The sequence below is a fragment of the Panthera tigris genome, chromosome B1 (assembly GCF_018350195.1).
Source record: "Panthera tigris isolate Pti1 chromosome B1, P.tigris_Pti1_mat1.1, whole genome shotgun sequence".
Taxonomy (NCBI): domain Eukaryota; kingdom Metazoa; phylum Chordata; class Mammalia; order Carnivora; family Felidae; genus Panthera; species Panthera tigris.
Window position 1 is genome coordinate 173,045,060 of NC_056663.1, and position 23,551 is coordinate 173,068,610.

The following is a 23,551-nucleotide window of genomic DNA, read 5'->3' on the forward strand; positions in this document are numbered from 1 at the left end:
CCAGCCCTCATTCTAGTCTCTCCTGGGAGAGTGGGTCAAATGACTCAGTGATGGGAGACAATACAACCCCGCTCCCAGTTTCTTAAAGGGCTCGCATAAACTAAGTAGATGGTAAGCACTTGTAAACAGAAGTAAAGACGTTTAATGGGACCAAATCATGCACATGATGCTGTCATCTGTGTCGGAGAGGATGATTCTGAGAATTTCTGACTTACAGGCATGCGTGTACGTGTGCCTTAATGGGTCACACCTGCCATTAGGGGCCCTGCAAAGTGCTAGGGTGGCAAATTCCTGAGTTTTTGTTTGTTTGCTTGTTTGGCTTTCTGTTCGTCTAATTAACTCTTACAGGGCAACTGTCTGTCAAGGGTGCAATTTCAGTAATTTAACTTTCTCTAAAGATACTTTAGCTTTTTTTTTTTTTTTTTTTTGATTACAAAGAAGGCACACTCCTCTTGCTCCATTAAATCTCTGAATTTAGGCAGGGTATTAAAAAAAACAACCCCCTAGGCTTCTCCACACCAGCGGGCTGTGACTTCTCTACATCTGCCTTTGTTTTCGGGCTCACCTCCCCAGAACCACTGCTTAGCCCAGTACTAGAGCACCAAGAAACACTTAGCTTTGAAAAGAGAAAGAGTCAATGGAGACTGAACTAACTGAAGGGCAGGAGGGATCAGGCCTCAGGCAGTGAGCTTCTGAAGCTGGACCTCTGCCTCGGTTACAGTGTGTCACTGAAGTTTTTACTATGTCCACTTCTAGAACATTTGGCTTCCTTCACCAAAACCAAGTCCCAGTGAGGATATAAAACCTGTCCTGTCAAGTTCAAAAGAGAATGCAGATAAATTGGACTTTGTAAACTAAATCTTGACTGTCTAGCCAATAAACTCTGTTTTATGATTCTTTTTAGAAACGACTGCAGCAGTAAATGCATCTTGTCACACGGTAGATGGCCAGCAAACCACAATTCAAACCCAGGTCAACTTGACTTTAAAACGGGAGCTCTCTCAATTTCCCCCACAATGCCTAGCAGAGGCTGGGAAACACAACAGGCAAAGGAATTGCTTTGAAGTCTTTTAGTCAAAGAGTACAGAGCTTGGGGGTGGAGACAAGGGTTCCCACCCTCATTTTGCCAGGGACTTGCCGAGTATTTTTGAACAAGTTGCTTTCTCTCCCCAGCCTCGGTTTTCTTATCCATAAAGCCAGGTGTGTGGATCAGTGAGGCCCCTTTCCAGGTCATGATTCTGTAAACTACAGGTATTTTCAGAGCCTTAGTTTAGTTGATTAAGAAATGGGCTTAAAAATTTATTTGGAAAAAATAAAAATCTTTTATCATGAAAAGAATCCCAAGGAAAAGGTTGTAAAATTATGTCATTTGAAGTATAAAGTGTGGTTTGTTGCCACTGGAACCAACATAGGGATTCAATGCGATAAGAAAACCAGGTAAGGGAGGAAATATTTTTATGAGGTGTTTTTAAGTTTCCATGAAATAATTACTTCAAAATCACCAATTTAAACTTTCAAGCATCTTTCTGAGTGTGGCACGGTGTATATGAAAAAAAAAAAAAGCGCATCAAAAAACCCCAAGCAAAAATCGATTGATTTAATAATTTCCTTCAAAGCCCAATTAATTACAAAACCTGCAGAGTGCTTCACTGGTAGGTCAGAAGACTGAGCTTTGGAGTTAGGAGACCTGAGTTTAAGTTTTGGCTGACATTACAACCTCTCACTGTCCTGAACTATGAAAGGGACATAATAATCCTGTCTCTACAGATGTCCTAGGGAAGATCTAATAAACTGAAGAACTACTTTATATGAAGAACTGTTTCATTAGGACTAACTCCCCTTTCAAAAAAATTCTTTCACGAGATACAGGAAATTGACAAGGGCATTCAGATTTGGAACTCTGTTTGAACTGCTTCTTAGCAAAAGTTGAAACACTGCTACAATTCAAAGGAATGGGAGGGGCGCCTCAGTAGCTCAGTCCATTGAGCGTCTGACTCTTGATTTCGGCTACGGTCATGATCCCAGGGTCGTGGGATTGAGCCTGGAGTCTGCTTAAGATTCGCTTGCTCTCTCCCTCTGCCCCTCTCCCCTGCTCTCGCTCTCTCTCTCTAAAAGAAAAAGAAAATTAAATATACAATAAAATTCTCTAAGGCAGACGCAGCCTGAAAGCAAGCAAACAGAAAATCCAAACTATCGTTCATTACCGCCAAAAAGTATCTTCTTTTTCAGCAGTAAAGAATGCAAAGGGAACATCCCAGCCTAAAGGTTGGGAAACAGTTCAGAACTTGGCCGTCCAGAACCATCTTCACTTCCTTTTTTTTTTCTTTCCTCAGAATCCAAGTTGGCATCAAGTCTTGAGGGATGTGCTTTGCTTCTCAGACTACTGTACTTACGAATCATCTGGGGATCTTGTTAAAATGCAGATTCTGATTCAACAGATCTTTAAGTAGAATCTAGCCTGCCTTTCTAACCATCTCCCAGGTGACCGCTCTGCTGCTGGTCCATGGACACCACCTTGAGTAGCAAAGCTATTGGCTTACTGGGAAAAAAAAAATGGTGGATGGTTGTTTTTGGAGACATGCAGACACAGGTTCGAATGCCACCTTTATCAGGTCTTAGCTGTGTGATCTTGGGTGAATAACTTTATCTGTATAGTGGGATTAGTATCTATTCTATAAGTGATTGGAGGATCCTTTGAGATATTAATAAACAGACACAGTTCTTTTCAAATTAGTCTTTCCCTTGGCTCTCCTAAGCTCATTATCTTGTCCCCCATCACTCTTCTCTGATGATCCAGTTGGCTTATTTCTCTTTACTCTGAATCTTATTAAGTAGCTTGTGTGCACATGCACACACACCATACATTCTTTGAGGGCATGATCATATCTGATTTTATTTTAGTACAGAAATCAATAAAAAGCATTCTTAAAGTTAAATTTTGTTCATACAAAATTCTGAGTTGTACAGTAATACTATTGTTTCCTGGTGCATCATGTAGGGGCAGGGAGGCAAAGCTGTATTTTTTTTTTTTTTTTGGTGGTTACAAAAACGTGCTTTGGGTCAGATCTGAGTGCCAGCTGCACTTCCTGCCTAACTCAGACTGACATGCCTGGGGTCCGGTGTCTTCACCTGTAAAACAGGATTTCTGCCTTAAACTCAAGGGTTGTTGGGAGAATTAACTTGGTTAAGTTACGCAAAATCCTTACCTAATGTGATTGATTACAAAAATGACCCCATTTCCCCACTCCTCCCAGAATCCTTCCCGTTTTCTAAGGCGACCCTGAAGCTCCTCCCATTGAAAGGCAGAGTCTACTTCTCCACCCTTTGAATCTGGGCTGGCCTCTTCACTGGCTTTTAAAGGGGACTGGAGGAGGCGGCTCCTGGGTGGCTCAGTCAGGAGCTTCTGACTTTGGCTCAGGTCAAGATTCTCAGGGTTCGGTTTGTGGGTTCAAGTCCCATGTCAGGCTCTGTGCTGACCTGTGCAGAGCCTGCTCCAGAATCTCTCTTACTGACTCTCCCTCCCTCCCCGACTGTCTCTTAAATAAATAAACTTAAAAAAAAATAAAGGGGACTGGAGGAGAAGTAACTAGGCCTCCTTTTACAATCATGCTGAGCCAACATGTGATCAAGCCCGACGACTCAGTAGAGCTGTGCAGCCCAGCTACTCCCCGGTTGCTTTAGCTAATGGTCAGCCAATATTCAAGGGCAGGGTTGCCCTGGTGACCACACAGTAGCCATAAGGGAGCATGGACAAGACCAGTGGATTCACCAGGTCCAAACTCCTGGTCCACAAAGTCATAAACTAAACAGTAGTCATTTTAAGCCATTACATTTTGGGGTGGCTTGTTCTGCAGCAATGGATAATTAATAGTCTACAGAAGTAATTTCTCCATATGTAATGGTTGGGGAAGAAGGTACTTAACAGAAGATGAATTTCCCATAGCACCAAAATTTGTACTTTTTGGCCAATAGTAGTAGTAGGACGGTGACCAGGCTGGGAATTGGGATGCTCAGATTCTAGTCCCAGCAGCTTTTCCACTGGACAGCCATATGACCCGAGGCACATCATTTAACCTCTTTGAGCCTCAGTTTCCTCAACTGTAAATTAAGGTGCTTAGAACCAATAATTTTTAAGGTTCTTTTCTGGTTCTAAAAAGGTCTGAGGGTGCATTTTTCCAGAATGCCATACTCATTTCCTTGCTACGAGATAGTTCTGAACTCAATTTTTCTTGTCTTGTAGACTCAGAATGTAATCACAGACAACCTTGATGGTATCAGCTTTACTGTTTACAGCAGTTGGTTGTGACATTTCACACTTATCGTAATAGCCTTGTGCTGAATCTGTGAGGTGGGCCTCCTTGCCGTGGACCAGGAAGCCACATGGCCAAGCTCGTTAGGAGTCTAAAGAGAAATAATGCCATCTACGTTCTGGTGACAATCTAAGTATGTGGCTCTTAACAATTCTTCATGGGTGCAGGAAGACTTCTTTAATTCATTTTTCGGTTGCACTAGTCTGGAGGACTGATGCTGTTGGCTATCTGACCACCGAAGAAGGGGGATAATGCTTCAAAGCCATGAAGTACAGATCCAATCTTTATCACACATAAATGACCCAAGGTATGTACTCAATTATCAAATGGAAGGAAGATTTAACACCCAAATCAGAAGAAATGTCAAAACTCTTGGGTGTAGAGGCTGACTATGGGCCTAAGAAACATGTGAATCACAAATACACCCAAATACATGTTGTATGACAAAGCTATGCATGTGGCAGATGCTAAGGACACCTCCTCCCAAGTACGGGGTCCCACCTGTGTACTGGTCACACATGCTCGGACACCGTACTTCTGCAAATGCAACAGAGCCTCCTCTGCAGACACAGCGGCCAAAAAAAAAAAAAAAAAAAAGGCTGTTCTACTGTCCACTTCTACAACTGTCGTGCAATCAAGTTAGGGTATTTGCTTGTTTGTTTACTTATTTTTGAGAGAGTGATCGTGTGTGGGCTCTGCGCTGAGAACCGAGGGTCTGATGCAGGACTCGAACTCACAACTGTGAGATCATGACCTAAACAGAAGTCAGATGCTTAACCCACTGAGCCAACCCAGCTGCCTCTCAAGTCAGGGTATTTTTATTCCCAGAAGGAGTTAAGCTAAATCAGAGTGCATACACTACAAGGGCAATAGTCTATTCTAACTTAGCCTTCAGATCTACATATACAAGTGTACATGAAGAAGCACTGGGTTGTGGAAAGTGTGAAATCTATTTGGCTCATTCTTTATCAAAACCTTTCTCCGTGATGGAAACAAATGATGTGCAGCTGGAGAGAAGCAGTAGTCAGTAGGGAAAACACCGCAATGAAACACGGCTCACTGCTACCTGCCTGGAAAAAATGCAGTTTGAAATGACATGGAAATGAACTTTAGAGACGAGTCATCCAGTATTTTCTCTGACTTAATAGCCTAAATACCTTTGTCCTGCTACATATCTTTAGAATCAATTCACCTCGCACTCTTCTCGTGTGGATTTTTATAGCAGCTACCTTGCTGGTATCTTTCCCATTTCATTCTTCCTCTTATAGCCAGAGAGAACTTTCTAAAACACAGATCTGCTTAAAATCCTTCAGTGGCTTCTCTGAAGACTGTAAGATCCCCTAAGGCTAGGACTGTGTCCCGGGCACTTTGCTCAGTGTAGTGCCTGATATCTCTAGGTTTACAAGCATCCTGTCTCCAAGGTCGAGGAAAGGTTTCATTTAATTTTAGAGAGCCACTTGTACACAGAATAGAATTTGCTGCTCACGGTAAAATTTGAGACATACCCCTTTTCTTTTTTTTTTTAAAGTTTTAATGTTTATTAATTGTTGAGAGAGAGAGAGAGAGACACAGAGCACGAGTGGGGGAGGGGCCAAGAGCAAGGGAGACACAGAATCCAAAGCAGGCTCTAGGCTCTGAGCTGTCAGCACAGAGACTGACTTGGGGCTTGAACTCACAAGCTGCAAGATCATGACCTGAGCTGAAGTTGGACCCTCAACTGACTGAGCCGTCCAGGTGCTCCTTCCTTTTGTCTTTTAATATTCACTGTAGCTCAGGGTCATCCTTTCTAAGATGCTTGATGACACTGATTGCATATTTTGAGTTTTTTTTTGTTTTGTTTTGTTTTGTTTTTGAGAGAGAGAGAAAGAGGGAGTACAAGCCTGGGAAGGGGAAGGAGGGGGGGGAGAGAGGGAGAGAGAGAGAGAGAAGGAACCAACCCCAAGCTGGCTCCACACCAAGTGGGGAGCCTAATGGGGGGCTAGATCCCAGGATTCTGGGATCATGACCTGACTAGAACTCAAATCAAGGGTCAGACACTCAACTGAATAAGCCACCAGGTGTCCCTTCAGTTCTATTAAGTATCTACTTCAGGACACACATTCATCTGATGGCTATGTTGTGTTTGAGGATAGGGTCATCTTGATGATATATAGTCCTTCTGAAGATTCCAATTTCTGTGGGATCAGAATATTCTCAGGTGAAAAAGGTGAGCAGATAACAGATTTCACTGTCACGTTATTCTCTTAAAACACCACTCAGGTGGTAAACACGCTAAGAAAGGCTACACCTCGGTGACCCATCTGACCTGCAGACAGGTGAAGGCTGAGATCTACCCTCCCCTAGGAGAGGCTACCGCGTCTTCTGAGTTGTCTAGATAGAAAGTCTACCTGCAAACCAGATAATGACAAAAAAGGGGGGCGGGGCAGGCAGCAGCTAGGTACTATTTAATGAAGATCCCAAAAGAGCCCAAGATTCAGGATTTTTGGAAACATTGTTAAACTAGGGGAATTTGCAAGTCCTGGTGAAGAAACCCAGGTACTGGGATTGAATACTGGATTGGTATTCAATCACTGTCTTTGTAAACGGGAGTCCATTCCAAGAAGCACAGCGAGTGGGCTTTTGCACCAAAGGCAGGGCAGTTCCAGGAGCAAGGACAGCAGTACCTGCTCCGCCCTTGGGCCGGACTCAATTCTGGCCAGAACTCAGCTAGGTTGTGTTTCCAGGCTCAGAGAGATGGTAGGTGGGAAGTCAAGGGGATCATTCCAGCTTCAGGCTATGGAATATATTTAGTTGACATGCAAGTTTTTATTTTTGTTATTTTTAAGTGTTTATTTATTTTGAAAGGACGGGGGAGGAGAGAGAGAGGAAGAGAGAGAGAATCCCAAGCAGGCTCCACACTCAGCACAGAGCTGGATGCAGAGCTCAATCTCACAACCGTGAGAGCATGACCTTAGCTGAAATCAAGAGTCGGACGCTTGACCCACTGAGCCACCCAGGCGCCCCTGTTCTAAATCCAGATATGCAAAAGCTCTTAGAACACAGCTAAGATTGGTCATATTTATCTTTAGATGTCATTGGCTATCGAAATCTTCAGAACCGTTAAGGACCAGCCGTGGGGCCAGATGCCACGAGACATGCACTCATCACATACTTGCTGAACAGAAAGAACGGTACCAGGATGGACACAGAGTGAGCAGAGAAGAGACATAAACCCAACCCCGCCTTCCCGTATTCATGTCTGCTCCATTCCTGTTCTGTGATCAAGGCAGCTTCTTGTAACTGATTCTTTACACGTTAGGAAAATACAAATAACCCCGGAATTATACTGACCCTTTAGAGCTTCAAAACACTGTTTCAATGACCTGCCTTGTGACTGCTGGGGTATTCTAGAGACACTGCTGTTTAGCCTCAGAACCTTTAACATGTCTCCTAAAAATAGTATTAACTGGAGGATTAGATGTGGGAATAAGTGGAATTTTGTGTGTGTGTGTGTGTGTGTGTGAGAGAGAGAGAATAAATAGAATTTATTGTGTTTAAAAGCAGTGATCACTTTCCATTTCCATTTCTACTTTCCATTTCTAGTTCAACTCTCAAAGGTTTCTCATCTTTTCTACAGCAATTACCATAACAGCTTGGGTACAACCACTCAGGACTTTCCTAAGCCAGGGTGAGAAGCAACGTAATTCTCTCACATTGACAGGCAGATAATTAAAACACCTTCTTTAATGATCTGAACCACCTCATGGAACACTGACTTCTTCCAAATCTACTGGGCAAAAGTCTATACCACAGTGGAAAATAAAATGTACTAAGTTACTGAGGAGAAAATAAAATGTACTAAGGAGAGTTTTTGTTTTGTTTTTAAGGTTAATTACAGTCCTGGAGGGACTGTAAAAAAAAAAAAAAAAGTCCCACTGATTTTGAAATTTGTCTTCTATCACTGAAAAAACTTATTCAGTGGTGGTTTGTGAAAATCTCACCTCATCAGGGCTGCCAAGGTCAAGTGAGACCCAAGCCATCGCCCTGGGAGATGCCTGCCTAATTATTAAATATTCAGCAAACAGTTTGTGACCATTTAACAGTTTGCACCTGGCACGCTCTTACAGCGTGCGGCTTCCTAGAGCTGCACCCTCCCCGCTCCACCCCTTCTCACCGCCGCCCAGGGCGCCAGCACCCCAACCGGAGCAAATCCTGGGACCCAAGGACGTTTCAAAGAAACAGCGGCGGCCAACACTCCATTTCCGTTTTATTCGAAAACGCTCCGATGCTTAAAAATGGGGGAAGGGGACACTTAGAAATAAGGGGAAAATCGCTTGCAGTTTTTCCAACTCAAGTTCTCAGGCGCCGTAGAAAGTTCATTAGTTAGGGATTTAAAAACAAAAGTGTTTCATACACCAACGAGATGCCAAGCTTTCCAAACTGTCCTGGTCTTTAGTTTGGGGACTTTTTCAAGTCCCGCCGGCTCCCGCCCCCTCCCCTTCTCCCTCCTCCTCCCCGACCCCCGGGGCTGGATTTCGCCTCCCTCCCCGTGCCTTTGTTGAATTCTGTGACTTTTCCGAAGTAATCAAACTGAGAATTGCCTCACCCCATTTTTTTTTTTTTTCCACCCTGGCAGAAGGAAGTAAAGAAATAAAAACGACCTGCGAGAGAAGTCGGGGAAATAATGCCCCCAAGCCGAGGTCGGCAGGAGGCAAGCCCGCGGCGGGGCCCGACACGCGGGGCGGGGGACCGTCCCTACCTGGGGCCGGGCGGCGGCGGCGGGGTCGGGGTCGGGGCGCCCATGGCTTCGCCGGCCTCGGGCGGCGGCGCCGGGAAACGCCAGAGGCTCAGCGCCGCCCGGAGCCCGCCGCGCTCGCAGCGGCCGCCCCGGCGCCGTCATTGGGCCGGCGCGTCACGTGGCGCGGCCGGCGGGCGAGCCTCCCCGGCACGCGTAACCCTTTACCTGCGCGCCCCGGACCGCGCGGGGCCCCGGCGGCTCGACCCCCCGACCCCCGGAGCCGGGTTGGCCCTCCCTCCCCGCGCGCGGAAGCAGCAAACCCGGGCGCTCGCGACGATCCGGGCGCGTGCCCACCGCCTGCCGGTGCCGGGAAACGTCTCGGTGCCTACTTTTCTGTCGCGCTGGACAGAGAAGGGAGCCCCCTGTGAATCCGTACGTGCACGTAAGCGCACCCCCTGGCAAACAGACCTGTACCCCTCACCCCCGTGTTTTTGTGTGTTTGTTTCCTTCTCAGTTCTGGTTCATCCGCTGAGACCCGCTGTGTGCACTATCGCCTGCCTGCACCATCAGAGATGATGGGCTGACACACAGCGCGGACGCTGCCGCGACGTAACTCCCAGGGAAGCTGCACACACTCGCCTGCACCCTGGACACCAAAGTGGGAGTTCGGCGAGGCCACGCTTTCCCCCTTCCCTCTCTTTTCCCGGGCTCTTGGCACCGCGGCCGCAGCCCTGCGTGCACACCTGCTGAGCTCCACGCGGTACTTTGTTGCAGTGCGTGCACCTAAGGTGGGTGGAGAGCTGGGGGCTCTTCCTTAAAATAGTAACTACTTAGGTTTTGGAGATTCTTTTCACCTGTGCTCCCAAGTGGAGTTGGGTTGACAGGAAAATGCGTTAAGCAACTGCGCCACCTAGCTCACCCTCTTCTCTCCTCTTCCAACCGTCCAGGGAGAGCCAGGATACAATAGGATGCTGGAGAAGCAGCGGGACGGAATACTATTTAAAGACGGACATGCTGTCCTTAGTTGTTAATGTGTCCACTGCAGTGATTCCTGCCCCATTTACACGTATGTCAGGATTTGTGGGAGAAAGCTCATTTTTAAAAATCTTGCCAGTTGTCTAGTACCTACATGCTTTAAAATGATAGATGTAGAGAGAAGTTCTATGCTCTTTTGCATTATTTTCTGATAAAACGCGTTGTCATAATAGAGGCCCCTCATGCCCAACGTCTAGTGGACGCTTTACTGTCCACAGAATATTGGTACATGTCTCAGTTAATTTGTTCTGACCAAAAAGCCATTGGTATTTATCTTCGGTTTCAGAGTGTGATTGGTTCCCAGACTAGCAGAATCAGCTTCATCTGGAGGAATCTAGTAAAAATGCAAATTTTGGGGCTCCACCCCAGACATACTGATTCTGAAATAGGTGGGGATAGGGAGGGTGAAGAAGTAACCTTTTTTTTTTTTTTTAAACAAATCTTCTTTTAACAAATGATGGATGTTCTAGTTTGAGAACCACTGCACTAAGGGACTCAGGTACCTTCATCTATCAGGCTGGGATTCTATACAGTCAGAAGTGGTGGTGTTATTGATTGTCTTAATTCAGTGTTACATAATTTGTCCTATTGATACACTGAGACAAAGCCCTCCCATGTGTCTATACACGAGTCGTCTGTACTCCATGCAGATCATGTAGAATGCCTCATGGAGGAGGCCTGAGGGGATCCGTGTGAAAAACACAGGCGAAAAACCTCTGGTTTCTTGATGTCTGTGGAAGTGAAATACCATGATTCAGTTAGTGTTTTAGGTGTGTTCATGTTTCCACTGGCATAGAAATCCTTCCGAACCGATGAGTCGCGAAAGATAGAAAAACCAGGGGTGCCTGGCTGGCTCGGTCGGCTAAGTGTCCGACTGTGGCTCAGGTCATGATCTCATGGTTCATAGGCTGCGTCAGGCTCTGTACTGACAGCTCAGAGCTCAGCACAGAGCCTGGAGCCTGCTTCGGATTCTGTCTCTGTCTCTCTCTGCCCCTCCCCTGTTCACGCTCTGTCTCCCTCTCTCTCTCAAAAATAAAAAACATTCAAAAAATTTTAAAGAAAAAGAAGGAAAAACTGATTTGAGTGGATTTGTCAATATAGTTCTAAATTTGTCAGCATTGTTCTAAAAAAAAGCCAGAATTTAAAAAAGTTTATGGTATTGGCTTACGTTATAACCCAGAACAGCACCATATTTATGCATTTTAGACTTTTGGGAAAGAGGTCACGGTTGGATTCTTTCCCTTTAGCTCTGGTGTCTCCACTGGGTGGAGAGCACTTTTCCAGTTGCCTGCAGGGATGTCTTTACTTTTGAACTCTCTAGGTCCACCTTTATTTTAGTATTTCCTTCATTTTTGTCTCCTAACCTATTCATTTTACATCTGTAATTCTACTGTCCACCCAGTTTCAGTTGGAGCTGGAATTATGTGTGCTCTCCGTTGTCTGTCACGTAGCTCTGTCAGTTAAGCCCTGAAATCATGCCTCCTCTTAGCGTCCTCACTGCTGCTGTCCTAAGATCGAGATCTTCTACTTTCTGCCAGATTATTGCAGTAGTTTCTTTACTGGTCCCCAGCTTCTGGTCTCTTCCATCTCTGATACACCTGACATCGTACTGCCTGAGTCATTCTAAAATACCATTTCATCCAGGCCTATCCCTGTCTCAGAACCTTTTCCACAATTCCCTATGAGCTACAGAATAAAGTTCAATTTTGTGGATGTATGTTTTTATTTAAATAAGCTCTGTGCCCAATATGGGGCTTGAACTCCCAACCCCAAGATTAAGAGTTGCATGCCCTACCCAATGAGCCAGCCAGGCACCTCCAGAGTAAAGTTTAAAAAGCCAACGTAGCATCTGAAGTCACCCACAGTATATGTTGACTCTTCCTGTCTTCCTTTTTTTGCTCACACAGATTCCCTCCCCTGAAATGTCTTTTTGACATTCTGACAGCTAAGTCCTGTTTATCCTTCAAGCCTCCGCTGTCACCTCCTCTCAGCCATCCTTTTTCAAGTTCCCAGTTCAAGTTCATTGCTCCTCTGCAGTGTGTTCTCAACACCTGCCATTCACTTTATCACAGTCTGTCTTACATCTAATTTAGTTGTGTCTCCTTTAGATTGTAGGATTCTGGAGGGCAGGGGTTGTGCAGGACTCATTTTCAAATCATCCTGGGGCATAAGCATAATGTCTTGGACAAAGCGAACACACAATATTTGTTGTGTCCTTGACCCTGGGAAAGAAGATGCTTCAGTTTGTTGAACAGCAAACTGCATGTATATGAAATGCTTTTATGAAAACGATAGCCAACTCCTGTACATTTTCTCAAAACTGAAAGAACAGGTGTAATCTTCAACCTAAAGGATTTAGATCAGAATCCAAGAAGGAATTCCCCCCATGGGTAGTGGAATTGGGAGAGTTTTTGAAGGGGGCAATTTTTTTTTAATGTTTACTTATTTATTTTGAGAGAGAGAGACCACAAGCAGGGGAGAGGCAGAGAGAGAGGGAGAGAGAGAATCCCAAGTGGGCTCCATGCTCTGCACAGAGCCTGACGTGGGGCTCGATCTCACAAACCACAAGACCACCACCTGAGCAGAAATCAAGAGTGGGATGCTTAACTGACTGAGCCACCCAGGTGCCCCTCGAGACGGCTAAATTCTAAACAGAAATGTCTAAGCTACATGAAGATGAAACCCAATAGGTAATTTCTTAATTTTTTCCCTAATGCCTTGATTTTAAGTTTCTCTAAGAATGATTGTCATGAAACTAGACACAGTTTCATCTGATTATTCCCTACTTATCATCACTTAAGCTCATCATTGCTAACTTGTTTAAAAAAATTTTTGTGTGTGTCTGTGTGTGTGCGAGAGGGGATTCTCAGTTCCAAGAGGCAAGAAACGGAAAAAGGTGCATTTGGGAAGGCTCCCCCTTGGTCCTGCCCTCTCACTGGAGGCAGTTTATGAGTGGGACAACTCCTTAGTTATCCTTCTTCCCACCTCTGCCCCAGGCCCCAGGAGGAAGCACACTGTCCTTGCACTTGCCCATAGAATCTTTTTGTTTTTCTGTTAAGACTGTGAAATCTTAGAAGGCACAGGCTACTTTACTAACCTTTGCAAAATGCCATGACCGAATAACTATTTGCTGAATGAGTACATTAACAATTGTGGTATACCTGAAAGTCCTGGGAGTTTTCAGAAACTTCCAGTGACCTTCAGAGCCTAGCCTAGCCTGGTCTCTAACCTGCAAGTCAGAAAATATGTTATAGGTCATAATCCGTCAGTGCCTACTGGATACTCAATGCTATACTTTGTGTGCTTTGGAAAAGTAAACATTGATGTTATATTGACATCCTATTCAGCTATTCCCCCTGGATCTCTGTTTCTAGGTTTTTACATCTGTGAATTTAGAATAGTAACTCTACCTACATCATAAGGCCATTGTGGAGATGGCTTAGTACATACCAAGCTCCCAAAATAGCATCTGGTATACAGTAACCATGAAAAATTACTACTGGGGGCGCCTGGGTGGCTCAGTCGGTTAAGCGTCTGACTTGGGCTCAGGTCATGATCTCACGGTTCGTGAGTTCAAGCCCTGCGTCGGGCTCAGAGTCGAGCCCCAAGTCTGTGCTGACAGCTCAGAGCCCGGACGGAGCCTGCTTCAGATTCTGTGTCTCCCTCTCTCTCTGCCCCTCCCCCACCTGCACTCTCTCTCTTGCTCTCTCTCTCACTCTCAAAAATAAATAAACATAAAAAAAAGTTTAAAAAAATTACTGACAATTTCTACCCTTGCCAAAGTTGGGGAAGAAAAACTCCACACAAATCTAAGTAGTTTATCTTTTTATTCATACAAACAATACATACACAAGACTGTACATTGTTTGAAGACCGCAATAATTTTCTAGTGTAACAACTCTGTAATAAAATTTAACTAAATGTAACATTTATGAAAATATAAATCTCTGATTGGGTAATTCTTCCCAACAATACAAAGTTTACATAAAAACATTCAATATGAGCTATCAGTTGCAAACAAGGTAGGAAAAATCATTCAAGTCACTTGTTAAACTCTATTGGCTGTTACATAGAATATTCACACACTACATTTAATCCATCTAGGCATTTAATTCTTAGAAATGTGTGGCATGGCGGTCCAACTGATCATGACAGGAATAGGAATGTGTTGCCTCAGAAGGCAATTGACTCATATAATCAACTTCAGGTGATTTCTACGTGGACTGGGCCTTCTCTGGGCTACCCCCTTTCTGGCTGGTAGCTAGACCAGGAGGAATATACTGAAAAAAAGTCTTTCACCACGGAGTAGGGTGTTTATATCTGAATCCCATCTCTGTATGCTTATGTGTCAAACTGCTTTCCAAAGTGAAATGCAATGAGCTTGGATTCCCTGTGGATCAGATCACTGCTTCTCCCACTAGCAAAAACAGTCAAGACGTCCCTACCTTTTTTTCTCACACTGGTCCTCACCATTCCTTATATAACGACTAGAGCAGAAGCTATCACTACCTTTGTTTTGCCGTTTACAAAAACGGTATAGCAGAGAGGCTAAAGATCTGTCTAGGCATACTCGGCGAGTTCCTGGTAGAGCTGGGCTGACAGCGCATCGTTTCCTTGGCCATTATCCTGCTGACACGCGTCACTGCTGTCACTTCCGAGCCAAACCAGACCCCCGCTACTGACAGACACCCTTCGCACAGTCGTCCGAGGACATGCCACGTGGAGGATATGGAAGGAAGAAAATCACTTTCCCTCTTTGGAGACGTGATTATTTTCTTTTAAATAAGTGAAGTCGTGTTTAAAAAGTGTTTGATACCATTTCACAGCTTCTGCTTTGAATGGGTGCGATTATAAAAGAGCCCCAAAGAGCCCTTGAGCAGAAAAAGGCTGACAGAGGGAGAAGCATACATAGAGTGTGGGGAAGTAAGAAAGTGATTACAAACAGGGACAATCAGGAACTTCTGGACACCCTTAAGATTTATGGAATATTTTAGCACAAAGACAGGCATATTCAGTTGTCCCCGAGTATTTGGTCATCTATCTGCGTTTTACACAGGAAAGAGGAGGAGTAAGAATAAGGCAAATGTCATCAGTGTTTCATAAGACGGTGTGTCGAGAAAGCTTTCTTTCTGGTAGGATTTACTGCAGGGATTTAGGAACTAGTGTATGCTTCCATAGAACTAACCGAGCAGCACAGGCTTGTGTTAGTACAAGGATGGAAATGAACAGATGTCTTGACCCAATCTGTGATGCCCTCTCTGTAATTCCTCTTTACACCTGGCACAAATAGTCATTCCAAAAAGACACGAGAAGATGGCGCGTCCGTATTCAGTGTGTTCTCCTGCAGCCCAGGAAGTCGTTTAAAAATCGTTAATGTTCCATGACAGGGAAGCCCTTGCGTGCAACTGTCCCAGCTGTGTCTTAACGAAGACCGACTCTGCGTGTTCGGTAGCCCTAGGATAGTGGTTAACTTAGCGCTCGTGCTCAGTACAATTTGTGGCCCCACGTTTCACGGCCTTTCCCTTGGGACACTGGGAGTACACTGGGGGCGTTTTGTTACGTTATTTTGCACCTCTGACCTCCCATCCGTAGACTGGGTTTACACAGTTGTCAGGCTGGTAAAATGTAAGGAGAGATTAAGGCTCTGTTTACTTACGGCCACACAATCGTTATGTTCACAGCTCCCAGTGATTTCTGTAGAACTAACCCCAGTCTGAGCAGTCTGTTTATAGTTCTAGCCTCTGTCATCTGAACCCGTGGTGTGGGTTCTGCGGCTGCTTCCCACACAGCTGATTTAAAAAATATTCCCCTGACTTTCAGTTGATGTAGCCGATTAAACACCATTTTGAGACATTCTCGGTCAAGACTTCATTCCCGGATTAATTTTGACACCCCCCCCCCCCCAAAAAAAAAAGAAGAGCAAACTCCAAACCAGTTCCACATTTCTGTGCCTTTGTCAAGCACGTTAACACTGGAACTTCAGTATCTGTCCTGTCTTTCAAGAAATGAGTAGTTTATCATTTGGGATACAGAAGATACTTTTTCCCCCCCTTTTGTATGTGTATCGTTCATGTCTGCTGAGCAGGAAAAGCGTTCTGTCAGTTGTCGGTGGCATAGCTGTGGCCCCTGGATTCCAGGGCGGAGCACCCGCGGTCACAGCAGGGATTGTGTTTCTTGGAGGGTGTCGCCTCACTGGGCTCAGTGGAGTCGCTCACCGTGATGGGACTGTCTCTGGCAAAGACCTCAGTAGACTCTCTCCATAAGCAATCCACAGACACTTTGAAACAGTAACTGCTACACTTCGGCCGGGAGGCCTGTGTCGCGTTGTTGAAAATCTGCCTGCTATTTGATGTGGCGATCTTGATTTTCAGTGCAGCATCCACACGGTCGACCACCGTGTATATCCCTATACTGCCATCGTCAAAACCCACTATGATGTTCAGGTGCCTCTGTGAGAGGGCAAGAAAAGTTGGCGTTTTGTAAAGGGAACAAGCACCGATAATTTTGCCGTCAGCCAGCCTCATTACAATCAAACTGGATGTCACGCCGTTCTCGTCCTCTTCCTCCCCGTTTCGGAAACAAATGTATACCAGGTAGCGACCATCTCGAGACAGCCTTTGCCGCCAGATGACCCCAGAGGCGTGAACCACCCGTAACTTACCGCTGTGCAAATCCAGTACGTTGATATTATCGTCTCCCCTGGATATAATGCCTAGCTTTCCGTTGGGAGAAATTTCGAAATCCTCCAGATTTTTCAAGAAGTTGTTGGGAAGCTGCACACGGCGACAGATCACCTCATCGGTCAGACTCCAGATATTCACGGTCTCGGCCGATGTGATAAACACAATGATGTCAGGACAGTCAGGGATCAATTTAAAACTTACAATGGTCGTGCCGTCTTCACAACAAAATTTCTTGGTGATGCTTCCGGTCCAGAGACTGACCGCCAGCACTTTGCTTTTGGTCATTCCCACCACGAAGGTATTCGCTGAGGTGATAAAGGCATTCTGCAAAGTGGTCAAAATGTTGCAGACCCTGTGGCCTGTGGCCAGTCTCCAAACCCTGGAGGCATTTTCCTCACACAGAGAGACCACAAACTGGTCATTGTGTGTAATTAGCAGCTGAGATATTCTCTGCCCGTTAATTCGGAAGAGGTTTTCGCCACTGCTGGTGTGCCAGACATACTGGCTGCTTTTGTCATCTGAGGTCACCATTACATCTCCAGAGGATGTCAACACGCAGTGTTCGACTATTCCTTCATGCTTAAACACTGCTTCAAGGAACCCACTGCTGAAATTCCACTTATGGACACAATCAGAGCCATCGAGGGAATAAATGATTTCCCCTCTAGCAGGTAACACCAGGCTTTGGATGGGCTTCCCAGTCTTATCTATGTTGGACATAGCCGTGATTATATCTATATCCCAGATGGAAAGAACACCACTGGTTGATAAAGATAGCAGCATGTTGTGGTGACTAGATTTCACCAACTTGACGATGGTCCCTGAGATTTCCTGTAAGCTTGCCATACATTGTCCCGTGTCCCGCCTCCAAAAAAACACAGCTGAGGTATTTTCCATGGTCGCGATGATGCAGTCTCCATTCTTGGACAGCACGGCAGATATAAAGCGTTCATTGTGCTTAGCTCTGAACTTTTCAGCCACCTTCCACATGCCAGTATCTAAGAGCTCGATGCTGAGGGCTTTACAGATCAGAATTGCGTTTTGGTCCTCTGAAAGTTCAATGCTGACCACCTCGCTGTCTTCTCTTCTGCAGTCAAAGTCGTCAGTCAGCTGGGGACTGGAAATGTCCTCAGTATTCCAAACAGAAAGGCTTCCCTCACTATCTACCATTACCATTTCTTGAGCCGTGTCCAAGATAAGAAGAAACTTCACAAACCCACCCGAAAATTCAGATGTCACTGTACATAACTTTTCTCCACTCCCTAAATGAAATATGGTAGTGGTGTTCAGGTACTGTCCACAGAAAGCATACATGCCATCCAGAGAGCACTGGACACAGGTCACTTCGTACCAGCAGTGGAACTGGTAAAGGGGCCATCCGTAGAGCAGATCGATGACAGTGACATCTTTGCTGGCTTCAAGCCACGCAAGGGCGTGGTTGACCGACAGGGTAAATCCATTGATGTAGGTGGAGCCGCTTCCGTGCTTGGTCCCTTTGATTTCCACTTCAGACAGAAGACAAGAATTCACATTGTCATAAACCAACAAGGTGTTATTTGTCGTAGCCACCACAAGATACTTCTCGTCACTGGTGAGTTTCATGCCCAGGATGACAGACTGGGCTGTGGTGATTTGCCTGAGCAGCTGACGAGTTTCCACATCCCACGTGCTGATGGAACCATTTTCTAAAGCTGCAAGGACAGTACTCGGGTTACAGGTGGGCAGAATCTCGGTGACATGCAGGTGACTAGATGACAAAGGAAGACGCTCCGGGCTATATGTCACGTCCATGGATGAATGTAACGGCACAATGGAGCAATATTTGGGCCCGTCTTTGTCACATTCTAAAAGGAGGTGTCTAAGTTTGGGCAGGGAACTCACGACAGGCAGCAGTCTTTGCTGAAGCTCTGCTGAAAGGGAGCCCGGAAATGCAGTGACCTTGTTTTTGATGCCACGGAGAGTGCTCGCCAGGAACTTCAGCTCCTTCTCTTGAGAGTAGGTGTAAGCCAGCTCGATGTCTGAAAGCACTTTGTCGAACTGGCCGATTTTGATCATGGTGTAAAGCCAGCTGAAGTTCATGATGATTCCGTAAAGCAGGTCTTCGGTTTTTCCACACCTTGTCAGGTGGTGCAAGAGCTCAGACATTTTCCGATGATTGACGAAAAAGATGTCCGGCTCCAGGGGATTACACTGGAAAACCCAGGGCTGGTCTGGAGCCTGTCTGTCAAAGGAGGCCTGTTCCATGAAGTGCTTTTCTTCCTCCAGCAGGCTTCTGCTCTCCAAGTCAAGGCAGCCATTCAAGTAGGGGTCTTCGAGGCAGAAAGCTTTCCTCCTGCCCCCTGACCAGACTCCCAGGAAGTAGTCTGCCAGGATGGTGTGCATCTCACGCAGGTCACTGTTGTCCTGCAGATACAACTTCTGGGCTATGAGGTGCAGGTGTCTGTTGGCCCAGACCAGGAGTGTGACGTTCTTCACGTGTCTTTCTATCAAGTATCCGCTGAGACCTTCCTTGAGCCTCGCGATGTACAGATAAGGTACTCTCAGGGGATTGCTGGGCCTAGCGTTCTCATTGAGCTCATTCATGACACTGTTGTCTAGGGCCAACACATCCTCCAGTTCCATTTCACTCAAACCCATTTTGGCCATGGTGATGTAACCAAGAGCCCTAGAGACCAGTTTCTGACCACACTTCTTTTCCAAGGACCAGAATAGCTGCTCAATACTTTCATGAACGGTGACACAGAGGGAGGATTCATCGACGTCTTTATGAGATCTCCAATGCCTCACCTCCCTGAAGGTCAGGTTCACAAACATGGGCAGCGTGCACTTGGAGAATGCGTTGTTCACATAAATCTGCTGGCCTGATGTGACCTTCCTTTTGACCCGCAGCAGCTGGTGTTTGAGGACCTGGCTGCACATCTTCCTGTCCCGGGGAATCAGCTCGATGTAGTTGGCTTCTTCGTGGATAAGGCACCTCAGTTTCTGTAAGATTCCATGTCTATTGGGCAGTGTGGACAGGACTATTCGAACAAAGCGGGGAAGGTGAGCTGGGAGCCACCAAAGCTTCCTGGCCTCATCACCCTCTGAGAGCTGCTCTAGGGCATCGAATATTATTACTAGAGGTCTCTGCAATGAAGACTCATTCAAAAGGTTTATAAATAAGTCACGAAGGTCATGGATTTTCTTAGGATAGCTTTGAACCAGACACCGGTAGTTAACTGCCAATTGTTCACAAACGCTTAGAAGGAGAGTCTTAAGGTCAGTACTCATGTCTGTGGTTCCTAGAAATCTCACGATGACTACTGGGTCAGATTCTGGTCCTGTGTCTTCATGTAGCCAGCCATAAGCCTAAAACGTAAAGGTAGTGTTTAGAATGGTAATATATATTCACATATATGTACACGTAAAACACGTACAACAGCATTTCCTCTCTCCAGAGGTCAGACTGCTGGTAACCCTGACCATGCAGAGAGTGGCTTAGAACCAGGAAACCTTCTGAGAAGATCAAAGAGCTGTCACAAAGCTCATGCACTAAAATCTATAGGTGAGACCCTCAGGATCACTGTACTGAAGGTAATAAAATAGTGATAAAAGTATTATTCAATCACAAGGCAGCACTTAGCTTGTATTCTAAAAGTTACAAAGTATTTCACAAACAAAATCTGCATATCCAGTATGGTCAGTTTTTCATCACTGAATCCTATTTCCTGGAATGGTTGTTGGCACACAGTAGGTGCTTAGTATTTGTTCAATGAATAGATTAAGTAGTGATTTGCACATTATATTGCATCAGATATTTTCATTAATTGAGATCACGTATGGCTGATCAAATTCCTAGTTAATTAGAATGCAGTAAAAATAATACTAAGATACTGAATATAATCTTGTATGATTCAGAGATACAGGGTCATCTTTATGATTATTTATCACTGTCATAAAAATCTATATAGGGGCGCCTGGGTGGCTCAGTCAGTTGGGCGGCCGGCTTCAGCTCAGGTCATGATCTCGCGGTGTGTGGATTTGAGCCCCGTGTCAGGCTCTGTGTTGGCAGCTCAGAGCCTGGAGCCTGCTTCCGACTCTGTGTCTCCCTCCCTCTCTGCCCCTCCCTTGCTTGCTCTCTGTCTCTTTCTCAAATAATAAACATTAAAACAAATCTATATAATGCTGGCTAAAATTTTGTTAAATTTTGCATTTTTATAACAGCTTACCATATATATAAACAGTCAGTTATCAGCCCTAGCATTCTGTCACTGTAGGATAGATGGATTATAGTATCATTTTACAGCAGAGTAAACTGAGGCCCAGACTGTAGAAATGACTTGCTCAGAGTTAAATGGTTACCAAGAGACAAAGCTGGAGTTATTTATTTTTTTCTCTTGAAATTGTAGAGTTAAGGAGATAACATATATAAAGGGGCTGCTAAGTTTAGTATTTCTCTGTCTGGAAAGGCAAAGACAAGAAGGGATATGATCAAAGTGTAAAACAGATTCCAAAGTCTATTTTTAGGGAAATAATGTCTTTTAGTAACCCTTGGAATTTACCAAGGATACTCCTTAGGAAACATATTTTATAAATGAGTAAGTAAGTGTATGAAACTTGGTTCCTCAAGATATATAGTTCAAGGCACCTGGGTGGTTCAGTCAGTTAAGCGTCCGACTTCAGCTCCAGGTCATGATCTCATGAGTTTGAGCCCCACACCCAGCTCTGTGGGCTGTGCAGTGATAGTGCGGAGCCTGCTTGGGATTCTCTCCCTCTCCCTCTCTCTCTGCCCCTCCCCTACTTGTGCTCTCTTTCTCTGTCTCAAAATAAATAAATAAATTTAGGGGGGAAAAAAAAGATCTAGTTCAGGTTAAGGTATGAGTAAGTTTGGAAAAAAGTATGGATGTCAGTTTCAGCATGAGCTATTCAGGAAAAGAAGCAGTTTATTGTTTAGCCCCAACCTTTGAGGTTGATATGGAAGAAGATAATCCTGCCGTCCTACTACAACTGTCCTTCAGTGGCAAATCAGAGAACGCAGTATTTTGTCCCTCCGTGGGTTGCTTATGATGATTATGTGCATTGTCCTCTCTCCTGCTAGTCATGCGTTGTTGAGAGTATGATATCTGTAGAGAGTGCCTCTCTGATCATGAGCTTGTGTCCATGGAAATGTTAGGCATGTAGGAGATAATCTCGAGATAAACACAAGATGTCTGTCTGCATCCTGACAAGGGACATGAAGTCACAAAGAGAGCACAGGTTGTCATCGGCGGGACAGACATTCCCCAGGAGAGAGGCGAGTGGAGCAGAGGCAGTGGACGTAGAAACAGGTAAGGCTTCTTGTGGCACCAGGGTCCTGGACTGTGAGTAGACACACTGGTGGCTGAACAAAACGTCCAGAAGAATGAGAGCTCAGAAAACCATTTCTCGGGGCACCTGGGTGGTGCAGTTGGTTTAGTGTCCAACTTTGGCTCAGGTCATGGTCTTGTGGTTCGTGGGTTCAAGTCTTGCATCGTGCTCTGTGCTGACAGCTCAGAGCCTGGAGCCTGCTTTGGATTCTGTGTCTCCTCTCTTTCTGCCCCTCCCCTACTTGCTCTCTCTCTCTCTCTCTCTCAAAAATAAATAAACATTAAAAACAAAACAAGACATTTCTCAAGTTGACCAACTCAACTGTCACCACACTCTGCCCCTGGGGGGACTGTTTATCTCTACAGGCGCATCAGCACATCCTTCACAGTTCTTTACCTCCTGGGCTACAGCACGCACAGTTGCATCCCATGCACATTTAATATAGTCGAGTCCAACAACATTTGTCCCTTCAACCACCTCACCCTTCCCTCTTCCAGAGTAAAAGAGCCCTCAAGTGAACGTGAAATGGTGTGCATGGTTGTTTTCTCCTTGGATTTCAGCTCCTATGTGCTCCTCGTAGCGTTGCTGTCTTGCTTACTTGGAACAACTCTAAAGTTTGAAGGTTCACATACAAATTAGTATTCAAACATACACGCACACAAAACTTACTTTGACACAGCATGGGTCTTAAATGCAAGCCTGCCACTGCTTTTGGTATTCAATTAGAAAAGAACTATGTTATTTAACGCTAGAGGAAAAACCAGCAGCTGGGCTTGGCATATTAAGAAATGGCAAATTAACTTCCCTAAGGGCTTTTAAAAAAAATGTTCATTTATTTTGAGAGAGAGAGATTGAGAGGGCGCGTGCGGATGAGCTGGGAGAGGGAGAAAGAGAACCCTTAGCAGGTGCCATGCTGTGAGCGGGAGCCTGACTCAGGGCTCGATCTCATCTGAGATCATGTCCTGAGCCCAAGTCAAGAGTTGGACACTTAAACCACTGAGCCACCCAGGCGCTCCTCCTGAGGACTTTTTAAGAGTAAGCTCATGCACCTGATTTTTGCCAGTGTGCTTACTCAGGAACCTAATCTCGATATAAGTTGGAACACAACTGTCCCCGCTCTTGTCCTCAAGATGACCTGCCTGAGATTGTGTAGCATGTGACAGATGACAAGGGTGTTTTGTGAAGGTGAAGGAAGCTGTGTTCTCGGGAGAGTAACCACAGGAACGACAGTATAGGGACGCTGAAGTAATGCCAGGATAACGTAGACCATCAGGCTTGGAGAGCAAGTGCACAGGAGCTCAAAATGGAACTAGTTTCATCCAGTTTAGACTGACATGCCAAGACAATAGACACCGCATTCCAGAGTGAGGTTCCAGACCATCATGCAAGATTTGTAAGGGACTTGTGAAAACCAGTTTTGCTGCCTTTAGTGGACTACTCACCTTCAGTCTAAAGAGGCGTTTCAAGAGGCCAAGAAAAAC

General features: G+C 45.3%; 2 protein-coding genes across 5 annotated transcripts in view; both read right to left on the reverse strand.

Annotated features, from left to right (window-relative positions):
- Positions 1–9,113, reverse strand: part of CB1H4orf19 (chromosome B1 C4orf19 homolog) — an 87,203-nt gene extending 78,090 nt beyond the window's left edge. For all 4 annotated transcript variants that reach the window (XM_042984782.1, XM_042984780.1, XM_042984781.1 and 1 more), the window contains exon 1: positions 9,049–9,113. The gene's annotated coding sequence lies outside the window, so the exon portion shown is untranslated. The remainder of the gene's footprint in view (positions 1–9,048) is intronic.
- A 6,951-nt stretch (positions 9,114–16,064) lies between these two features.
- The window catches only part of NWD2 (NACHT and WD repeat domain containing 2), a 181,624-nt gene continuing 174,137 nt past the window's right edge, over positions 16,065–23,551 (reverse strand). The window contains exon 7 of the mRNA XM_007098919.3: positions 16,065–20,093. Within this exon, the coding sequence (XP_007098981.2) occupies positions 16,161–20,093 (3,933 nt within the window). The 3' untranslated portion in view covers positions 16,065–16,160. The remainder of the gene's footprint in view (positions 20,094–23,551) is intronic.